The sequence below is a fragment of the Mus caroli genome, unplaced genomic scaffold (genome assembly GCF_978045245.1).
Source record: "Mus caroli unplaced genomic scaffold, Mus_caroli_1 scaffold_19, whole genome shotgun sequence".
Classification (NCBI taxonomy): domain Eukaryota; kingdom Metazoa; phylum Chordata; class Mammalia; order Rodentia; family Muridae; genus Mus; species Mus caroli.
In genome coordinates, this window is record NW_028227274.1 from 75,422,028 (window position 1) to 75,442,149 (window position 20,122).

Consider the following 20,122-nt stretch of genomic DNA (forward strand, 5'->3'; position numbering starts at 1 on the left):
AAGAGTGCCTGTCCCTTGGGGTAGTTTGAGATGCAGGTTGGCTTAGTGCAAATCTTTCTGATGGATTTTCACTTCTTTGAAAAAAAAAATAAAGTGGGCACAGAAGAGAGACAGATCTCTTGGGTTGCATCCAAATGAGAAGAATTTGGAGACGTGGCCTTGACAGAACACGCCTGGCTGGGTGCAGGGGAAACACACAGCAAAGCAAATATGGTGTCTCCCCCCTTCCATCCTACGAACCTGATGTAGGCCTCCCACGCCTGACAGTATCAGGCTTCAGGCAGATGAGGTTGGTGGTGGAAGTGGAGGCTATGCCAGGAGGCTCTTAGGATAGTGTTGCTGTATGGGCTTCCAACCTCTGAGATTTGATAACGAGTCTCAGAAGAGTCGCCTAGGCTTGTGGGGCTTCTGTACTCATGCATTCACTCTATGAAGTTTTTGCACCTCTGTTTCTGCTTCTGTAAGTTGGCATTAAGTCAACTGTTGAGCAGATAGGAAGGAGGCCCAGTCACATGCTTGGAACATGCCAAGGACCCTGAGCTTAAATAGTGCACACAAATAAGCTCACCACAGCTTGCTTTGCCTCATGCAGGCATTGCTGAGGCCCCCTGATCCCAGCTTTGCCCCTGACCCAGGGCATTGTCTTGGAGATGTAGCTCCCATATTTGGGCCATGTCTCCTTAAAACGGAAGGGGAAAGCCTGAGTGAACTTTCCAGTGTCATTAGTCTCCATTGACTGCCTTTGGAGGTCATGAAGCCAAGCAATGCATTCCAAGTCTCCCGCTGGCTTTGCCGACGCCTCTTCATGCGAGTCTTGTCGGTACTGGTTGTCTTAGGTTACTTCTCAGGGACTCTAAGGCTGCTTTTGTCAAAGCCACCAGGTCACTACTGAAACCCATACAGGTACCCAGTGGGTGATCTCTTGTTGTCAGAAAGCCAAAACTCCACCCAGAGATCTTGACAGACCACTTAAGCATCACTTCCATGAGGGGCCATGAAGCTGGGTCGCACACGGACAGACCATGGCTCATTTCACCCAATCACCTCTCCCCACACCTTAAGTCCTGCTGCTTCTTTATCCCACAGGTACCTCCATACCCTACCCTTGGGGAGGCACGCTATACACCTGTTCCCCCATCTTCACGTTTACTCCCCAGAGTCACCTTGTGAATGTGACTCTCCATTACAAAACTCACAGTTTCAGTGACTGTCTCATTCTGCAGCAGGTGAAACAGGGCTGGCTCGGTGACAACCCCTCTGATGAAGTAGTTCCTACCACAGCAGCCAGCTCCCAGGCACCCTGTCCTGCCCTTCCCCCACCCTCACCCTCTCCCTCCTTCCTCCCTCATGGTTCTGCACTTCTCGCCTGCTCCACTGTCTCTGAGGACTTGACAAAGGCAGGAGGACAGAGAGAAATGGAGAATGGAAGGAAAAGGAGGCAGGGGCTGGGCCAGGAAGCCAGTGTCTACTTGATAATCAAAGCGGGGAGCACTTCTAGTGCCCCCCCAAATTAAAAGCTATAGACTCATCTAGAAGCTCCACACACCCTCCTAGTTTGGTGGATACCAAGACTGTCACTGGGGGTTCATCAAGCTGGTTGGAGGCCATCCTCTATTGAGGGCTTTCATGTTAGAAGTCCTTCCTCTCACTGAGTGTGAACCCCTTCCTTGTGCTCAGCTAGGACCTTCAGTTTGCTTTTTACTGCTCCACAGAACACTGATGACCATGCGTCCCTGTCTGCAGCTGCCCCCCAATGTGTTGGAAAACATTGCATTGCCTCTTCTTCCCTGCCCTGGAACCCAGTCTCCAACATTCCCTTCCCCAGCTCGACTTTCCCTCAAGACTTCATGGTTGCCATTGCCCGCCCCACCCCAGTCCTACCTTAATTGACACATGCCCACAAAGCGTTATCTGGTATGGTCAAAGTCACTGAGACTTATAAACAGTCAGACCAGTGCCACCTATGCTTCTTCCCTGTCCCTTGTGTCCTGGAAAGGCTCTTGGTCCCCAGGCTCCACGTCCTAGTTTTTCCTCTTTCTTGCATACCTTTCTTCTCAGTCTAACCTCAGGTCTGTCTTTCCCCCTCCCCACCTCTAAGAGCTCATGGTGTATCCTTGTCCGTCGGGTCTGTAGTGCGTGTTTGCCCTCTGCTGTGTATCCCATTTGCACCAGACTCTTACCTGTTGCTTCTCACCCTCTGTCTCAGTCAGGGGTTCTATTCCTGCACAAACATCATGACCAAGAAGCAGTTGGGGAGGAAAGGGTTTATTCGGCTTACACTTCCACACTGCTGTTCATCACCAAAGGAAGTCAGGACAGGAACTCAAGAGGTCAGGAAGCAGGAGCTGATGCAGAGGGATGTTCCTTACTGGCTTGCTTCCCCAGCCTGCTCAGCTTGCTTTCTTATAGAACCCAAGACTAGCAGCCCAGGGTTGGCACCACCCACCATGGGCCCTCCCACCCTTGATCACTAATTGAGAAAATGCCTTACAGCTGAATCTCATGGAGGCATTTCCTCAACTGAATCTCCTTTCTCTGTGATAACTCCAGCTTGTGTCAAGTTGACACACAAAGCCAGCTAGTGCACCCTCTGATGGCTGAAGGTCACAGTGAACACTCCTTGGCCACTCTGTGTAGACAAGGAAGGCCCAGCAGTTACTGTAGATTTTGTTCTTCCAAGTACTGAATCTTACCACATCCTTCAGGGTTCATCTCTGCACTATTGCTTGGGTTGGCCTCCCCTACCTCTTGCTTACAACCTCGGTGCTGTGCACTATCTCCTTACACTGTTGAGTTATTTTCTCCTCTCAGAACCCCCTTGGCGGCCAGTGTGAACTTTTAAATCAAATTATGTTGTCCCCTGCCTAAATGCTTTTCAAGTTCCTGCCCTGCATGGTGACCCATGACCCAGCCTTTCTGATGCTGCCACCCTGGTCCCAGTCATCCTGTCTGCTGCTGTACCTACAGCCGGCCAGTTCTTGCTGTGTATACCTGTTGTGCATCTGCGGAGGGCTACACCCCTCTCCCCTCTTCACTGTCAGGAGAAGCCTTCACTGACCCCTCAGTCTCAGATTCCCTCCAGTCTCCTGCCTGCTTTGTGTTTGTTTGAGCACGCATCCTTAATTGCTACTATGTTGAGAAGCTCCTTAAGTGGCTGGTTGATCACTGCTAGGGGTGGAATAGCCTGGCATACATGAAGGCTCAACAAGCCTCCAGTGAGTGGAAGAGGTAAGCCTTCCTGACCCCTGAGGAGTACAGGCAGGTCATGAGGAGTCATGTTTAAGTCATGTCTAGGAGAGATGGAGATGTGCCCAGGGGAAGTTGGCGCAGAGAAGGGAGGGCAGGAAGGTGGCCTGGAGATGCTGAGCAGGTAGACCTCTGATGGAAGTAAATTGGAAGACATCCCAGACCCAGAGTTGGATACCAGTGAAACAGGCAGAAGGAATTACAGCCTGTGCCAGGGTGGAGACCAGGGCCACCACAGAGGCAAAGATTTGGAGGGAGATAAAGGAGAAGGAGATGACTCAGGTGCAGCTCTGGGTAGCACTAGGAGATGATGACCAAAGCCCAGTAAGGTCAGGGAGACCCCAATCGTGGACATGTTGAGCAGTCAGGGCTAAGCTGGACCTCAGCAGGAGCGCTTTCAGGGTCCCCTGGATTGGCTTAGAAAAGGTCACGTTACAGGGACTGTGCTGGCTGTCAGGTCAAGGGCTGCATCTGGGAAAGGGGACATGGGGTCTCTGAGTTTGTTATTGCTTTGTTATTGCTCCTTACCTGCCCAGACCCCAACAATGGCAGTAACGACAGGCCCAGCCTTTGCACAGTGGTGTGGTAGAACAGGCTGACCATGGGAATATCCAGAGCTACTTCCAGAACAGCTAAATGTAAGCTTTTATTTAGTTAGCTTATTAGCTTATTATTTTTGCAGTATTTGGGGTTAGATGTAGGACTTTGCACATGCTAAGCAACTATTCAACTATTAAACTATACTCACAGCCTTCTTTTACCTTAATTAAAAAAAAATTGAGTAGATTCTTCCTAAGTTTCCCCAGCTGGCCTTGAAGTGACTCTGTAGCCTACATAGGCCTTGAGCTTGGGATCCTCCTGCTTCAGCCTCCCTCAGAGCTGGGTTTGTAAGTCTGTGCCACCAGGTCTGCATCATGAAGCCTGCTGCTTTTTAGCCTTTAGGCCTTTTAGCTGCAGTGATTCCTGGCATAGGGAAATCACATCCCAAAGAGAACAGGTTAAGTCAAAGATTGCTGAGCAGACACGGAGGGGCCCTGCGATGCCTCCTTCCCACAGTCAGTCACAGCCTTTGATAGCTGGTGGTAGGGAGCCCTGAGCCCCTCTGCACCGATCTGAGGACACTTACAGCCCCGGTACTTGTCAGTCTCCAAGTGCTTTCTGCTGATGGGGCATGTGCTTGCTCTAGACAGCAGCTGTTCTTGTGCTGGAAATAGCACGGATCTTGCTGAAGGGCTGTCGCCTTTGGGAGAGAAGGGGGCTGCTTACTGACAAAGCCCCCAGGGAGCCTTCGCTGTCAGAGTGTGTGTGTGTGGGGGGGGGAGGGGGGAGGAATGTGCTGAAGTGATGGAGACCCTGGGGTTCTGGGTGCTGTAATTTCCTAGTTGGATGGCCTTGGGCAAGTGGCCTTGCTGATTGCAGCCTGAATTTCAAGCAAGTCTCATTGGGCTGCTAAGAGAATTAAACCAAACAGTTCAAGGATCTAGGAGGAGGCTGCCTCTCACAGCTGGGCAGGATGAGAATCAGGTGGGGTTGAGACCCAACCCATTCTCTCCCCAACAGACCGTGTTGCTGGGATGTGACTTAACTCATGGTGTTGGAGGACTTGCTAATATTTTGCATGGAGGTCAACACAGGCTAGTAGTGTTTCCATGAGAGTGGAATCACTCTACAGTTCTCTTACAATGCCCTAGGCAGGACAGGACAGGACAGGACAGGACAAAAAGGGTCCAGACTGGTAGGCTGTGGCAGCTTCCCTTCCTCCTGTCCATGGTAGGTGGTGAAGTCTACCAACTCTGTCCTTACATGACACAGGAGAGCTCCCCTGGGCTTCTGGGTTCTTACATGCAGCTGGTGGGATGTGCTTAGAAAGAAAATGTAGTGGCCCTATCCCACACCGACCAGTGGTTTGTGAAGCAGAGGGCCTGGAGTTATGTGGCTACCCTACCACCCTGGGAAGAAGATGCCACCCTGGACAGACTGAATGAACAAGGGGAACCTCTGTGAGTGACTTTGTAAGGAAAGAGATGGTTGGAACAGATTAGCTGGTCAGCTCCAACCTGCTCAGAGGGGCCTCCTTTCACAAAACTGGAGCCGTCGTGTGGGTGAGGGTAGGAAAGCTACACCCACCCACCCAGAGCGTTCATGCTTTCTTCAATTGTTTTCTCGTGAGGTTGCCACCTGCTGAGTGGGCAGTTGGAGCTGGCCAGCTCAGCCCCACAAAGGTCCCCAAAGCACAGGGACAGAGACAGGATGGATGCAGCTAGAGCCAGCTTCAGCTTCGTGGCTGGAAGTCAAATGGTGTTGGAGAGGAGCAGGGTTTCTGACATGGCTCCCAGGCTATTTATACCTATAGATACTGATCGTGGTGCCAGTTCCCTCTCCTCTGAGCTGAGTAGAGATAGTCTTTCCGGAATGGAAAGAAGAGCTGGTGACTCACTTGCTTACAAAGGCTGGGGAGTCTGAGAAGGCGGAGGGATGCTTTGGTGAGATTCCTCGCGGACAGGCGAAGCCCGAGCTATTTATAGTGGGGAGGAGGGGGCCTGTTAACTTAAAAGCAAAGAACGTTTATCAGCAATTTTCAATAGTTAAAGAATCATAATGCCACTGCAGGAAACAACTCAGAAAAGGCATTTTAAAAGCTATCTCCATCCCCAAACTCTGAGAGGTCCCAATAGCATCTCACCGCAAGCTATGCCCTCCCCCGGATACTATCACATGTAATTCTCTCTGCAGGTCACGGTTGGGTCCTTGCACGTTTTGCCTCTCACTCTCATGTGGGCTTCTTCCCTAACACACAAGTATGTGAGAATCCCTTCTGTGGATTCAGAGTGCTCCCAGTTTGCACATCTTCCTCTAGATGTACCCCTTAGGCTTCCTGTCATGGCTGCCCATCTTGGGGGTCCAAGTGTGGCAGTGTTTCTTGGAATTCTGTGTCACCAATACGTCATTAGTAGAGACCAGGCTGGAACAGCACACCCTCAAAATCAGATCTCCTCAAGCGTAGGAGGAAGAAGCAAGAACTGTTAATTTTCTTTTCCTGATGAGATTTCAGATCATCATGGGGCAGTTTGGATGACGTGGCCAGAGGTGTTTCAGGGACCCAGGAACTGTGTTAGGTGGAGGAGGGAGAGTCTGAGAATGGCTCTGCTTTGGTTGTATGGCATGACAGGCATTCCTAGGTTTGTCATGGTCTCTAGTAACCCTGAGAGGGACAGTCACTTCTCTGCTGGGCAGAAGCCAGGGGTCAAGATTTCTGAAATACTTTTCTTGAATTAGGGTCTTACTATGTACCCTGGCTGGGCTGGAACTTACAGAGATCCAGCCTCTCATGTCTGGGATCTAAGTGTGTGCCACTGCACCCAGCAATAACACAGTCTTCACACCTGTGGTGCTTAGCAGGGGCAGGGCGACCAAGGACACATAACACCCAGGCAGGACTTGGCATGGGCCATAGCCATTGGGAGGCGGAAGGAGGTTTGGTAAGCTCAGCAGAAGGCAGTGTCACCAGAGCAGATGGTAGAGAAACTTCTGTGTTATTCATCCCTGACTCAGCTCTGCTATCAACCAGCTGAGCAGAGAGAAGAGAGTGTGGCACTCCCTGGGTCTCCCTGTGGTATCTTCTGACAGCTTCAGTGGCAGGGCAGCGCGAGTGAGCACTTCTTACACTCCCTGTCTGTTAAGCTTTCCTGGAAGCGCCAACCATGTCATGTCAACTGTACAGACTGGATGCTGGGGCTAGAAATGACACAGCTAAAATGGCCATCGTGGTTCATTCATGCTACTGACACAGAATGCATAGATTCGGGTGCTTATAAGCAATGGAAATTAATTTCCATTTATTCCCAAATTTACTTCTAGAGTCCAAATTCCAACTGGGAGTCCAAATTTCATGGGAGCTCTGCTTCCTGGTTCATAGACAGTGTCTTCTTCCCATATCTTCATGTAGCTGAGGGGACGAAGTGGCTCAGTCCCATTTTATTAGGATATTTTATAAGGGCCGTATCTTATAAACATAGGGTGGAAAAAAAAAAGGACTTACCTCCCAATTGCATCACTTCAAGGTTTGAGATTTTGATTATGGATGCTAGAAGGCCATAGACACCCAAACGAAAGGAGTGGCCAGTAAGGAATGTGAGCCCAGTTCCAAAAACCTCCCAGCCTAAGAACCTGTAGGCACACGGCACAGGACCATTCAGAACTGTTCAGTTGCCTGTCTGAGTGATGTTGGGGATTCAGGAGAAAGAAGAACCAAATAAAGGCTGGAGGAAGAGGGAGTGATGGTTAGAGGAAGGAGAGGGGGAGGCTGGCTGGTCAGCTGGAAGATAGTGTCTTAGTTCAAACTAAGAGAGAAAAGAGACATAGAGAGGGGGAGTGACCCAGACAGCTTGTAGCCACTGGAGATCTGTCTGCAGGTCTCTAGCTCCCCAAAGACACTGAAGCAGTGACTCCCAAGCTTCCTAATCCTGCGGCCTTTAATACAGTTCCTTATGTTGTGGTGACCCCTAACCATAAAATTATTTCATTGATACCTCATAACTCTAAGTTTGCTACTGTATGGAATCCTAATGTATATATGATATACAGGATATCTGATATGTGACCCCCACAAAGGGGTTGAGACTCACAGGGTAAATCTGCTGCTCTAGGCTCTTGATTGTCTTTACAAAATTGTATCTAGAGCTCTTCTTAGCAGTCGAGGTTCATGACTTAACTCAACCTGTGGTTCCAAAGGCTTTAGTGACACCTGTAGTGTCTGGTTGCAAATAAGGTTGCTTGTGACAAGACATTAGACCTTACTTTCCGCCATGTGACTGGAAAACTACACAACTGTGAGCCAAGGTCATGGGTTTCTGTGTGGCCCCAGGCTTACCCCTTGTTCTTAGCTGGAGGCAATAGACTGCTTATCAGCTAGTTAAAGGAGACAGGGATTTGTAAAGGGCACTCCTAGCTCAGGATCTTTAAGAAAACTGAAGTGACTGAGTGTATTACTCAGTGTTCTGTAGTGGAACCATGGAATATAGAATGAACATAGTGAAAGAATGAATATATAGATAATAAAAAGGAGACTTATTAAAATGGCTTACAAGCTGCGATCCATCTTGTCCAACAATGGACAGTCCAAGAACCCAGTAGTTGTTCAGTCCACAAGGCTGAATGTCTCAGGGGGACTTCAGTATACATTGAACTTATGAAGAGGAAGAAGATTCTAATGTCAGTGAAGGAATTGACTGCCTGCGAGAGCTAGAGCAAGCAGGCACAGAGCAAAAGTTTTCTTCTTCCACATTGTTTACACGTACCATGTCCCAGTTAGGGTTACTGTTGTTATGATGAGACACCATGGCCAAAAGGAAAGGCTTACACTTCCATAACGTAGTCCATGTCTGCAGGAAATCAGAGTAGGAACTCAAGCAGGGATGGAACCTGGTGGCAAAGAGCTGATAGAGAGGCCATGGAGGGGTGCTGCTTACTGGCTTGTTCCTTTTCTTATAAATCCATATAAGAGTGATTACTAATAACCCCACAACACAGTCAATACAATACAAGGTTGCCTTGAAATCTCTTCTGCTGCTTTTATTAATCACAAGCTCTTAAATTTAGCTTCAGACAGATATTTTTGGACAAGGGCATAAAAAAGCCACATTCTTCTCCAAAATATCACGAGAACAGTTTTTAGGACACTTAGTCATCTTCTTCTTCTCTGAAACCTGTGGAGCCCAGCGTCATAATCTACACCTTTCTCAGCAGCATTGTCTTCCGTACTCCTCCTGGGATGACCCCATAAACCCCACTCAAAGTGGTCAACTGCTTTTCTCGTTCAAAGTCCCCAAATATTCCACACTTCTACAACAAATAGCATGGTCAGGCTTGCCACAGCAATACCCCACTCCTGGTACCAACTTCTGCCTTAGTCGTTGTTCTATTGCTGTGAAGAAGCTCCCTGATCAGGGCAGCTCTGATAAAAGAAAGCATTTGATTGGTTTTAATCCATTATCATCATGGTGGGTAGCCTGGTGGCATACAGGCAGGTACTGGAGAAGTAGCTGGGAGCTACATCTTGATACACACACACACACACACACACAGAGAGAGGCAGAGGTAGAGAAACAGAGAGAGACAGATAGAGACAGACAGACAGACAGAGACAGAGAAACAGACAGAGACAGAGAAACAGACAGAGACAGAGACAGATAGAGAGACAGAGACAGACAGACAGGCAGGCAGGCAGACTTTGGGCTTTTGAGACCTCATAGCCCATTTCCAGTAACACACTTCTTCCAACATGGCGTCCTCCCAATCCTTCTAATCCTTTCAAACAATTCCACTCCCTGGATGCTAAGCATTCATATATATGAGCCTCTGGGGCCATTCTTATTCAGACAGCCATATTTCACTCCCTGGACCCCATAGGCTTGTCTCCAAATCATACTTTAAAGTATGCATTCAGTCCAGTTTCAAAAGTCCCCACAGTCTATCACAGCCTGAACACTGTTTAAAAATTCAAAGTTCAAAGTCTCTTTGCAGGCTCAAGGCAATCTCTTATCTATCAACCCCTATAAAATAATAATAATAATAATAATAATAATAACAACAGCAGCTCAATACTTCCATCACAAAATGGCACAGGATGTACATTGCCATTACAAAAAGGGGGGAAGGGAGCACGGTGAGGGAGCACTGGAGCAAAGCAAGACTTCATACCAACAGGGCAGACTCCAAACTCTGCATTTCTACGTCTGATGTCAAAGTGCTCTTCAGATCTCCAGCTCCATCTCTCTCTTTTGGGCTGGTTTCACACCCACTCGGCAGCTCTCCTTGGCAGGTGTCCCACAACTCTGTCATCTCCAACATCTTGGGGGCTCCAAGTTAATCCAGGCTTCACCTTCACAGCATCACACAATGGCCTCTCCAGGCCTCCCTGCAGGACACCCCTAACACACGCCTGGCCACACGCCTGGCCTCGGCAGCTTTCCTTAGCCATGGAGGGAGATTCCACAAGCCCCCTTTTTATATCCTTGACTCCAAAGCCAGAGCTACATGCCTGGAGCTGCCAAGTTCTGCTGCTTAATGGGGCTGGAACTTGGCACCTTCCTTCAATTACATTCACATCAGCTTTCTGATATTGGTCACTTCCTTCCTGCTGAAGCTTGTCTTTCCACAAGCTGGAAGTTTAGCTGGTGAGGTCTTCTTGCTCTGAGGTCACCACTCCCTCTATTCCGTTTAGCAACAGGCTTTTCTTTAAACCTTTGGTCTCCTTAAACACTGGCCTTAGCTCCATTACAGTTCCTGCTGCTCCTCTTCTCCTCAAACTGTACATTTTGTATTGGAGTGGAATGTGGTGTTTTGAGTAAGAATGGCCCCCACAGGCTTATATATATGTGAATGCGTAATCACCTCAGAGTGGTATTATTTGAAAGAATTAGAAGGATTGGGAGATGAAGCCAGCCTTGTTGGAAGAAGTGTGTTACTGGGGACGGGTTTTAAGGTTTTAAAAGCCCATGCCAAGCCTAGAGTCAGTCAGTCAGTCAGTCAGTCAGTCTGTCTGTCTGTTTAAAAGCCCATGCCAAGCCTAGAGTCAGTCAGTCAGTCAGTCAGTCAGTCTGTCTGTCTGTCTGTCTGTCTGTCTGCCTGCCTGCCTGCCTGCCTGCCTATCCATCAAAATGTAGCTCTCAGCTACTGCTCCAGTACCTGCCTGTATGCCACTGGACTCTCTACCATGATAATAATGGATTAAACCTCTAGAACAAGTCCCCGATAAAATGCTTTCTTTTATAAGAGCCGCCTTGGTCATGGTGTCTCTTCATAGCAGTAGAGAGTGATGAAGACAGACCAGAAGGTGGGGTCCAGATTAAAGGTGGATCTTCCTTCCTCAAAAGATCCAGATTAAAAGTGGGTCTTCTAACATCAAATGATTTAATAAAGAAAAACCTCTCCCAGGTATACCCAGCCACTTGGATTTCAATTACTTCCAAATGTAGTCAGGTTGACAACCAAGACTAGCCATTGCACTGACTAATAGCATGGTGAAATGGGGCCATGATGTACGCTGCTGTCTGTGATGTAATCACAAAGTTGCTGCCATGATTGTTGTTTCTGAGAACCGTCCTACCTCCATCTGCCCCATTTCCCTTTTCATGCTTCTCAAAGAGCAGCTTGGAATCAACTTCTTAAGAATGTTTCTGATTGGTTGGATCTAAATTGTTTCCAGGGCCTTAGCCTCAAAGGAGTCTGGGGAATGTAGTATTTAGTATGCCCATTTAATAGTGCAGATGAGAAAGAGATAAGAAGGTCATATTCTCTAGATTTGAGATGCTCACCATTTGAAGGACCATAGATACAGAGACAGATTATAATATGATATATTATTTGTTCTAATTAAGACATAGTGTATCGAGCCCAGGCAGAGGAACCACATGAGAGCTCCCAAAGGTGTAGGCTCTGACCTAGGTTCTGAAGTTGAGTTTGCTGAGTGAGAGAGACAGAGAAGGCTTCAGAAACAAGAGGGAAGCATACAGGGAGGCTGAGTTTGATATTTCAGAGATCCTCAATTCTTAGTTCTAATGAACTCACCTAATTCTTTTATGATAAAGATACAAAGCCGGTTGATTTTGGGAGTAGGCGACAGCTCATTGTACAGAACAATTTTTTGGAGGCAAGCATCCAACCTCTGTGCTACTCCTGCAGCCCACGCTTTACAATTTTTCAGTCAGCATATGCATGTCGATAGCGTCAGATTGGTAATGTGGTGACGGCCGCCATAGTTGGGAAGGTCCTGGGACATGCTTTGAGGATGCCTGCGTTCCTGGTTCTCCCTCCGTGATGGCCCTAGGTGCCTTTTCCACTCTGGCTCTTGAGGGTTACTTGTCAAGAGGCCACTGAGACCCCACAGTCTGTGTGTCAGGTCCTGCAGTCTTCTTGACTCATGACTGAAGCTGTCCAACACTCCCGGCTGAAGAACCACGTGGGAGTAGGAGAGGCCACAAGGAAAGGAACACCTGGCTTCTGCCCAGGAAGGGGACTCCTGACTCCAGGGCTGTGGGTACATCAGCTGTTCTGGTAGGAGGATGCGGCATGTCACAGGCAACACTGCGTGGATCCGAGCTGCAAGGGAACAGATGGAGAACGGAAATGCTTTGTAAATGGAAAAAAAAAATTGGTGACAGCCTCAACTTTGCCTGTGGCTGTGTCACAGGACGTTGTCCTAGGAGCAAGAGAAAGTCAAAAAGGGCAAGAAAGGATGGGGCAACTCTCTGCCTGCCTCCCAGACTGGCTGCTAGGCACTGCCGATCTCCAGCTCTGTCTGTTCAGAGCTCATCGAGGCTGCCCCATCTCCTCCCTCCCAGCCACTCATTGGCAGTGAACCCTGTGCCTGTCTTTCACTGGTGACTGAAGTGGACTTTGTTCCTATACTTGCTTATAGTGCAGTGGGGTTGCCCTGCCTAGAGCCAGCCCCTTATTGGTCCTGTGGTAGGGTGGGTTGGCTTGTTTTCTTTGCTGGACTAGGATCCTTGGCCAGCCCTAGATAACCTGGTCTGTTTTCTCTGCGTTACCTCTGTCCCTGTTGCTTCGTAGGTACTTCGAGTTTTACAAGGAGCCTTTAGAGTTTAACTCCACGAGATGCCTGGAGCTGCGGCAGGAGATCCTGGAGGTGAAGGTGTTGTCCATGTGAGTAAGGCTGTGCTGGGCGTGGGTGGAGGCTGCATGTGGAGGTGGGCGGGCTCCAGAACAGACGGAAATAAGAAACACAAGACAGATGTCACAGACGGAAAGTTAGACCTTCCATGGGGCACTGGAAAGGCTTCGAAGATGTTTTATAACAAAGGGCCACCTTTGCAAAGTCATGTCTGCTGACTGAGCATTGAAGTCCCCGGCTCAGTTACCAGCCTCCTTGATTATCATCACTGGGCTTCTTCTGTTCAGTAGAAACCCAAGAGGCCTGGGTGTGCCCACTTGAAATTCAGTATTAGAATGTAGAGTAGGGTTAAAGCCTTGCCCAGTTGATGCTGTCTTTTACGATCTTAATTTCTTCGAAGGTTTTGTTAATGAAGTGATACAAAACCCAGTTGTTTCACAATGGGATATTGTGAAGTAGCCAGTCTCTCAGACATCAAGTCTGCACTCCCGAAGGACCGGTGTGTCCTTCCATAGTGTCGGGGCACACACAGCATCTCTGGGTGGAGATTCGTTAAATACATTTTCCTATGAGTGGCCAAGAAGCAACCCTTACTCCATCTCACCCCACGGCCCATCACCCGCAATGCTCCCAGAGCCAGTGGAAGGAGGACCCAAGCCTCTTACTGGGTGCTCACTTGAGTCTTCCCTCCCTCCCTTGTGACACCCATGGATCCAGCAGGCCAGCCTGGAGGAATCCAGATTATATTATAAAGTTATGTCAGGCTCTGGATCTGTTTGGAAACAATCACATCTGGTCATGGACAAGATAAAATTTATACAGAGGTAATGCTGGTTGGCTCATATGGACTCATGACGCCCTGACATAATCCCAAGGACTCTGCCATGGCTGGCAGCCAGAAGCCAGGGAGTGTATGTGGGTCACAAGGGAAGTATAAGCTTGTGTTCAGACAGATCTGGAACCACAAGCTGATTCAGGGCCCTGACAGTAATTATCGGGCAAATTACTTAATTTCTCTGAGCCTCCCCGAATGTATAAAATGGAGATGGCATTACCTACCTCTTAGGTGTTGCTGCCAACTAGTGGAAATAGTTTGTACAATAGGGAGCAGGCATTGCCTGGGGTGGGGGCAGTGCACATTGACACTCTGTAGGTATGAATGTTCTACTCTCTTCTCTCCCATTTCTTTCTTCTATAAAATCGGCAGCAGTGGTTTTTCTGAGTTATACACATACTCTGAGAGTGAACTTTCCATCACTATAATGAATATATAATGAGATAATAACTCAGAGGTGAGCAGGCCCATTGTCTTGGGGGTTGTGTTGAGACAGTGTGCCATGACAGGGAACATGAGGTAGAGCAAAGCTGTTGTCTTCATGACCAAGCAGGAAGAGGGAGAGACCAGGTTCCCACCAGCACCGTTGAAAGCCAGTCCCAATGACCTTGAGACCTACTGTGTGGCCTTACCTCTTTTTTCTTTTTCTTTTTCTTTTTTTTTTTGAGACAGGGTTTCTCTGTGTAACCCTGGCTGTCCTGGAACTCACTTTGTAGAGCAGACTGGCCTCGAATTCAGAAATCTGCCTGCCTCTGCCTCCTGAGTGCTGGGATTAAAGGCATGGGCCACCACACCCGGCTTGTGGCCTTACCTCTTAAAGGTCTTAAAGGACCCACAACCTCCCAATAGCATCACCCTGTGAAACAGCCTTCATCACGTAGGCCTTTGGATGTATAGACTCCATATGCATTGCTGCTGCTGAAAGTCCCAGGAGGGACTCCCTCCCATGGGAGAGTTCGGCTGGATTGTCTGTCATGGTTATGTCCCTGTAACGATCAGCAATCTGTGTGCCTTTCTAGAGACGATGAAGCCTACCTCCTGCGGGGTCTACTTTGCACTGCCATGAGCACACAGCACTGTGGTCCCGGCTCTTGCGGAGTCCGTAGCAACAGTGGGGAAACAGACAGGACTAACTTAGAAGACTAACTCTTAGGGTGACAGAGAACTTGATCTAGGGTGGGTGATGCCAGGCAAGGGTTTGCTGACAAAGGGCAGATAAGGCTCTGGTCTATGGGGTGATAGTTATTAATTAGGCCAAGAAGAGTCTAAATGGGACAGTTGGTATGAGCCCTTGAGGCAGGAAGGTCCCTGCTGGGTCCTGGCTCAGAAGGACCAGAGCAGCTTGTAGGTCAGCATGTGAGGAGGAAAATGGAAGCTATGGTACCGGAGGATTCGTGGTGTACCTGTGTCTTTTTTCTGGGGACTGCGGAAACCGGTAGACAGGATTTGGGGCAGTACACGGGAGCGTGGTTTAATAGATGTTGTGGAATACTTCCCAGGAGTTACGTGACAACTCAGACCTCAGGTGGGAGCTGATGGTGCCTGCTTATCATCTCTCAGAATTAAGGCCCTTACGTGGTTGACTGGGATCCCAGGGAACCCCTGTTGGCAGTGTTCCTCGGGTTTCAAAAGAAAAACAGTTAAGCTTTAAATTAGAAAACATAATTTCTTCATGGGTGCTTCCGGGTCCAGACAGGAAGTGCAGTGTAAGCCCATACACTGCTGTCTTCTGTGTGTTGTTGGTGATCCCTCCATCACAGAAGCCATTATCAAGCCATTTCATTTCTTTTTCTATTTTTTTGGTGTGTGTGTGTGTGTGTGTGTGTGTGTGTGCATGCGTGTGTGTGCAAAAAACACGAGTTTGTGGGGAACTAATGCATGTGCATGTGGAGGTACGATGTTGATGAGTCATCCCCATCACTCCTCCATCTTAGTCATTGAGGCAGGCTCTTCCAGTCAAACCCAGAGCTAATGATATGGCAGGTCTTGCTAGCCAGCTTGCTGTCTTAGCTTTCTGAGGCTGGAGTTATAGGCCAACCATCCTGTCTACTTGCCCTTCACATGAGACCCGGGGATCAGAACTCCAGTCCTCATACCTGCATGTCAAGTGCTTACACCATCAAGTTGTCTCTTGAGCCCCAGATGAGTCTTTTTATTTCCTCCGTGTTCCGGAGGCAGGATCATCAAGAGGAGTCATGGGGCCTCTCCTCCTGGCTTGCTCACGGCTGTCCTTTCAACACATCCTCACAGCTGCCTCTTGGTCTACGTCTTGTGTCTTATTCTCTTCTTATAAGAGCACCTGCCATGGACCAGGGCCCACTCCATTTTCCCTCCTCCTCCTCATCCTCCTTCCTCTTCTCCTTCTCCTTCTTCAGACCCCTTCTTCAAATACTGTCACACTGAGGTTAAGAGTCACACATATGAATTCTGGGGAGACATAATTCAGCCAATAAGAGTTGTTGTTATTGCTGATATTTAGAGACCAAATGAGAAATTGCCAAGACACTTAGATTTGAACCCACAGACAAATACTTCAGAGAGTAAAGAACAGTCTCAGATTGCCCAAATGGCTGCGATCACACTTGCCCCTTGTTGCAGACTCATTTTGGTGGGCTTTAGGTCTTTCCACAGTTGCCATCCGTTCTTCTCTCTGTCTTCAGGATACCTTGTCTCGTTCCTCAGGATGGATTCCTGAGATGAATAGCAGTTCTAGCTGTTGGCCTCAGGCCTAGTCAGTCTTGCATAGACGATTTCTTCCATGGCAGCTGTTCTGTCTGGGGACTTGAGTTGTGGAAGTATAGTGAAGAAAAGGCATATCGCAACTAAAGGCAAGACTGGGCCATTCACAGGAAATCACTTGTGGCAGTCTATGGGGACGCAGGGAATAGCAAGCCTGGTGCATCCCTTCCTGGATTCCTAAGCTGAGGGTCTGTGTGTCCTCCCCAGGAGATGTTGGAGAGCTCAGAGGCCGGCTGCTGTCCCGATTATCTGGGTACTCTCAGTCTTTGCTCTGTTCCAGCCTAGTCCCATGACCTCGATCACAGCAGGACTGACCTGAATAACAGGGCAAAGGTCAAATCCCATCCATGGATGGATGCACACACTGTCCCTTTGGGCACACAGAGTGTCAGCTGGTATTTTGTTGGAGGACACAGGGAGATGTGTGATTCCCGAGGGAGTAACTTTGATGCAACATTTCTCAAATCAGTGGTAAAAATCAGTCAGCCAGAAAACACCCACGTGGAGAGCGCCCTGCTTCCGGACAGTGTCAGAGGCATGAGGAATCTAATTCTTCTGTGGTGATTCGTTATGAAAATGTCTGCTGCTTATTCTTGTCCAAATTATTTATGCTAGATCCTAGTCCTGTGTCTGTTTTAAAAAGTAAACCTTCGGTTGCCACTTCATGTTCTCACCCACAAGTCGTTCACTGCCACACCTCTCTGGCTTCCTTTTCTATCTTTGTAGAGCTGGGTGTGGTACAGACAAGTCCAGCAAAGAGGTCAAACAGAGCAGCCTGGAGCCAGGGCCACTAGCAAATGGTCCACTCTCTGGGCTAGGAGGTCCTTTGTACCCCGCAAAGCTCAGATCCAGAACGGTTTTCAAAAGGCTGTGTCCTCTCCTAAGTGGGGCTCAGTGAAGTCAGGTCCTGAGCCCAGGTATCTCTGGATTAGACACTGCACAGGCTCAGGATGTGGGGTACAGTGAACACGTGGGTGGAGAAAGTGGAGGAGATTGGGGTGCAGACAGAGTAGGTAAATATCACAGGCCCTGGAAGACCTGGGGCAACAAGGGAGGGCAGCGAGGCTCCCTGTGTGATGAGGTGAATCACAAAAGCGTACAGCACTAACAGTCCAGAGCTTGCCCCAGCCTTCTCAGCCTAGCTCCATTATGTGGACTCTCAGCTATTCCTTGTGGTAAGCACCATTATCCATCCGAGGGATGCACGCAAGCTGCTGGAGATTTGCTCACTTTCCCCTCGTTCATAGATCCTCTGCTTTGACAAGTGAGGATTCCACCTTTCTCCTTCCAGCCCAACTCCCTCCTCACCTTTCCCTGCTTAAGGGCGCTGTGGTTTGCTCCCAAGAGTTCATGTGCTAGAGACTTTAAGAAGTGGGGCCTAGAGGGAGGCAGCTAGATCCTTAGGGTTAATGTAGCCCCAGAGCTGGAGGGGCAGGGCAGGAAGGTCTCTGGATCTCCTCTGGCTGGATAGTCTCCCTAAAACGGCGAGCTCCAGGTTCAGTGATAGACCCTGTCCTCATAACTGAGGTGGAATGTCACTGAGTAAGACACCTGACACCTGAGGCTGGACACTGACAAAGGAAAAACTCTGTTTGGTTCAGAGTTTAGAAATGGGAAGTTCCAAGATCAGATGGCGCCATTGCTTTGCGCTCTGGCGAGGGTGACTTCTGGTCTCCACACAAATAAATACACACGTATATGCCTGTGCATCTGAATGTGTGTGTTCAGGTACACAAGAACACTACACTACACTACACACAGACACACAGACACACAGACACACACACATACTCCAGCATGCATGCTCCAATATACTATACTATATTATACTATACTATACTATACTATACTATACTATACTATACTATACTATACTAACACACACACACACATACTTGAGCATGCACACTCCCTCATGTGTGCACATGTACACACATGCACATGCACGGACACACACATGGAGTTCAGGGGTGGGTACTGGTTGCTATAAAAGATTAAACCGGACTCCTAACTATCCCAAGCTTTCTGTCATGCCCCATGACAGCTTCTGAAACCTCGCCAGAGGGTGAAGCAATGCAATGGCGCCATCTGATCTTGGAACTTCCCGTTTCTAAACTCTGAACCCCACAGAGCTTTTCCTTTGTCAGTGTGTCCAGCCTCGGGTGTTTAGTCTTAGTGTTAGAAAACAAACTAATCTAAGATACACTGCTTAGTTCTAGCTCTTCTATGGATGGCTTACCTGAGTTGGCTGGTTTTGTTTTTGTTTTTCTATCAGCTAAGTGTCTCTAGGTCCTGGGCCACAAAAGACAAGGCTGTTGGCATCACCTTTGCCCTTTCAGGTTAGAACCCAGAGCTGATTTGTGTTCCCCTTACTTCTATCTGTTCTCAAGTCCCAGGAAACAGTGGACGAGAGAGAAGGGTTTGGGTCCCTTCATGCTTACATAATCTCTCCCCTTTCTTCCCCCCCTCTCCCTCTTTTTCTCTCTTTCTCTCCCCCACCCCCTGTCTCTCCAAGGGTGGCTGTGGATGTCCGATGTCTTCTTTAATTGCCGTATCTTCTGGAGATAGGATCTGCACGTGTTTTAATTCTGTCATTTTTCTTTTGCTCCTTTGCGTCTCCATCCTAATAAAATTCCTCAGTGTCATCTTGCAGCCCTTCTGATGCACTCTCTCCAGAGCATTGTCCTTAGAGCATCCTTGCCTACGGCAGTGAGATTGTACTGGATATCTTTGGGACATCAAGGATGTCTGTTTTACAGTAGCTTTCTCTGTGGTCATTTTACCTGGTAGTTTATCTTGTTCTGTCCCCTCCAGGGAGGTTCAGTTACTGTTGGTTGTTCATATTCAAATGGAAAACAATTAGAAGCTGCTAGTTCTGTGTCGGAAGAAGTTGGAGATGAAGGAGCAAAATGCTCCCATCTTTAACAGGGAATGCTGTGGACTTTAGAGAGGAATGAAGTTCCGCACATCATCGGACATCAACTATCTGGTTAGGGAAGTTGCACGGTGTGAAGTGGACTGAATGGTTTTGTTTCTTTGCTTTCTCTTCAGTCCTGAGGAGAAGGGGTCCACCTCAAGACCTCCTGCAGGATAGGCTTGTACTCTATCTAACACCAAGCTCTGGTCCCAGCCCTGATGGCTCACGGCCATTTACTGATTTTCAGGCCATGCCCCTGGTTTTAGAATTTTGGGAAGTGGGGGTTGGGGGAGGAGACTTTGTAATCCTTGACTCTCCTCTTCTCCTTCTGTGGGCCTGCTGAGAGCATTCTTCCAGAGACAGCTGTCCCTGTCACACTTTTTCTTATCCTGGCAGATTTGAATAATTTGTTTTTCTTCTGGCATGTTGTTGGTGCTGAGAGAGAAAGGAGAGCCGATCTGGGTCAGCCCTTCATCTTGAAGGTGAAGGTGTTCTGCATATGTATAGATAGTGGCTTTTTACACACGTGACTCCATTTGCTCTCTCCAACAACCTCTGGAGTGAGCAGGGCTGAGCATGGGAGAGCCATCTCTCAGATAGAGCAACAGTGTCCTGAGAGATTCAGGGACTTACCCAGGTCATACTGAGTTGGGGAGGGAGCCAGGGTTCAAGGCTGGGTGTCTAAGCCTTGACCTTGGCCCAGGAGGTGACAAGGGTAAGGGAGACACCCAGAATAAGGTCTGGATCCTGGGTA

The 20,122-nt window shown here is 48.6% G+C and overlaps 1 protein-coding gene across 2 annotated transcripts in view; it reads left to right on the forward strand.

Moving 5' to 3' along the window:
* The window catches only part of St8sia5 (ST8 alpha-N-acetyl-neuraminide alpha-2,8-sialyltransferase 5), a 66,941-nt gene that overhangs the window by 32,250 nt on the left and 14,569 nt on the right, over positions 1-20,122 (forward strand). For both annotated transcript variants that reach the window (XM_021150930.3, XM_021150931.3), the window contains one exon: positions 12,817-12,909. In XM_021150930.3, the coding sequence (XP_021006589.1) occupies positions 12,817-12,909 (93 nt within the window). The remainder of the gene's footprint in view (positions 1-12,816; positions 12,910-20,122) is intronic.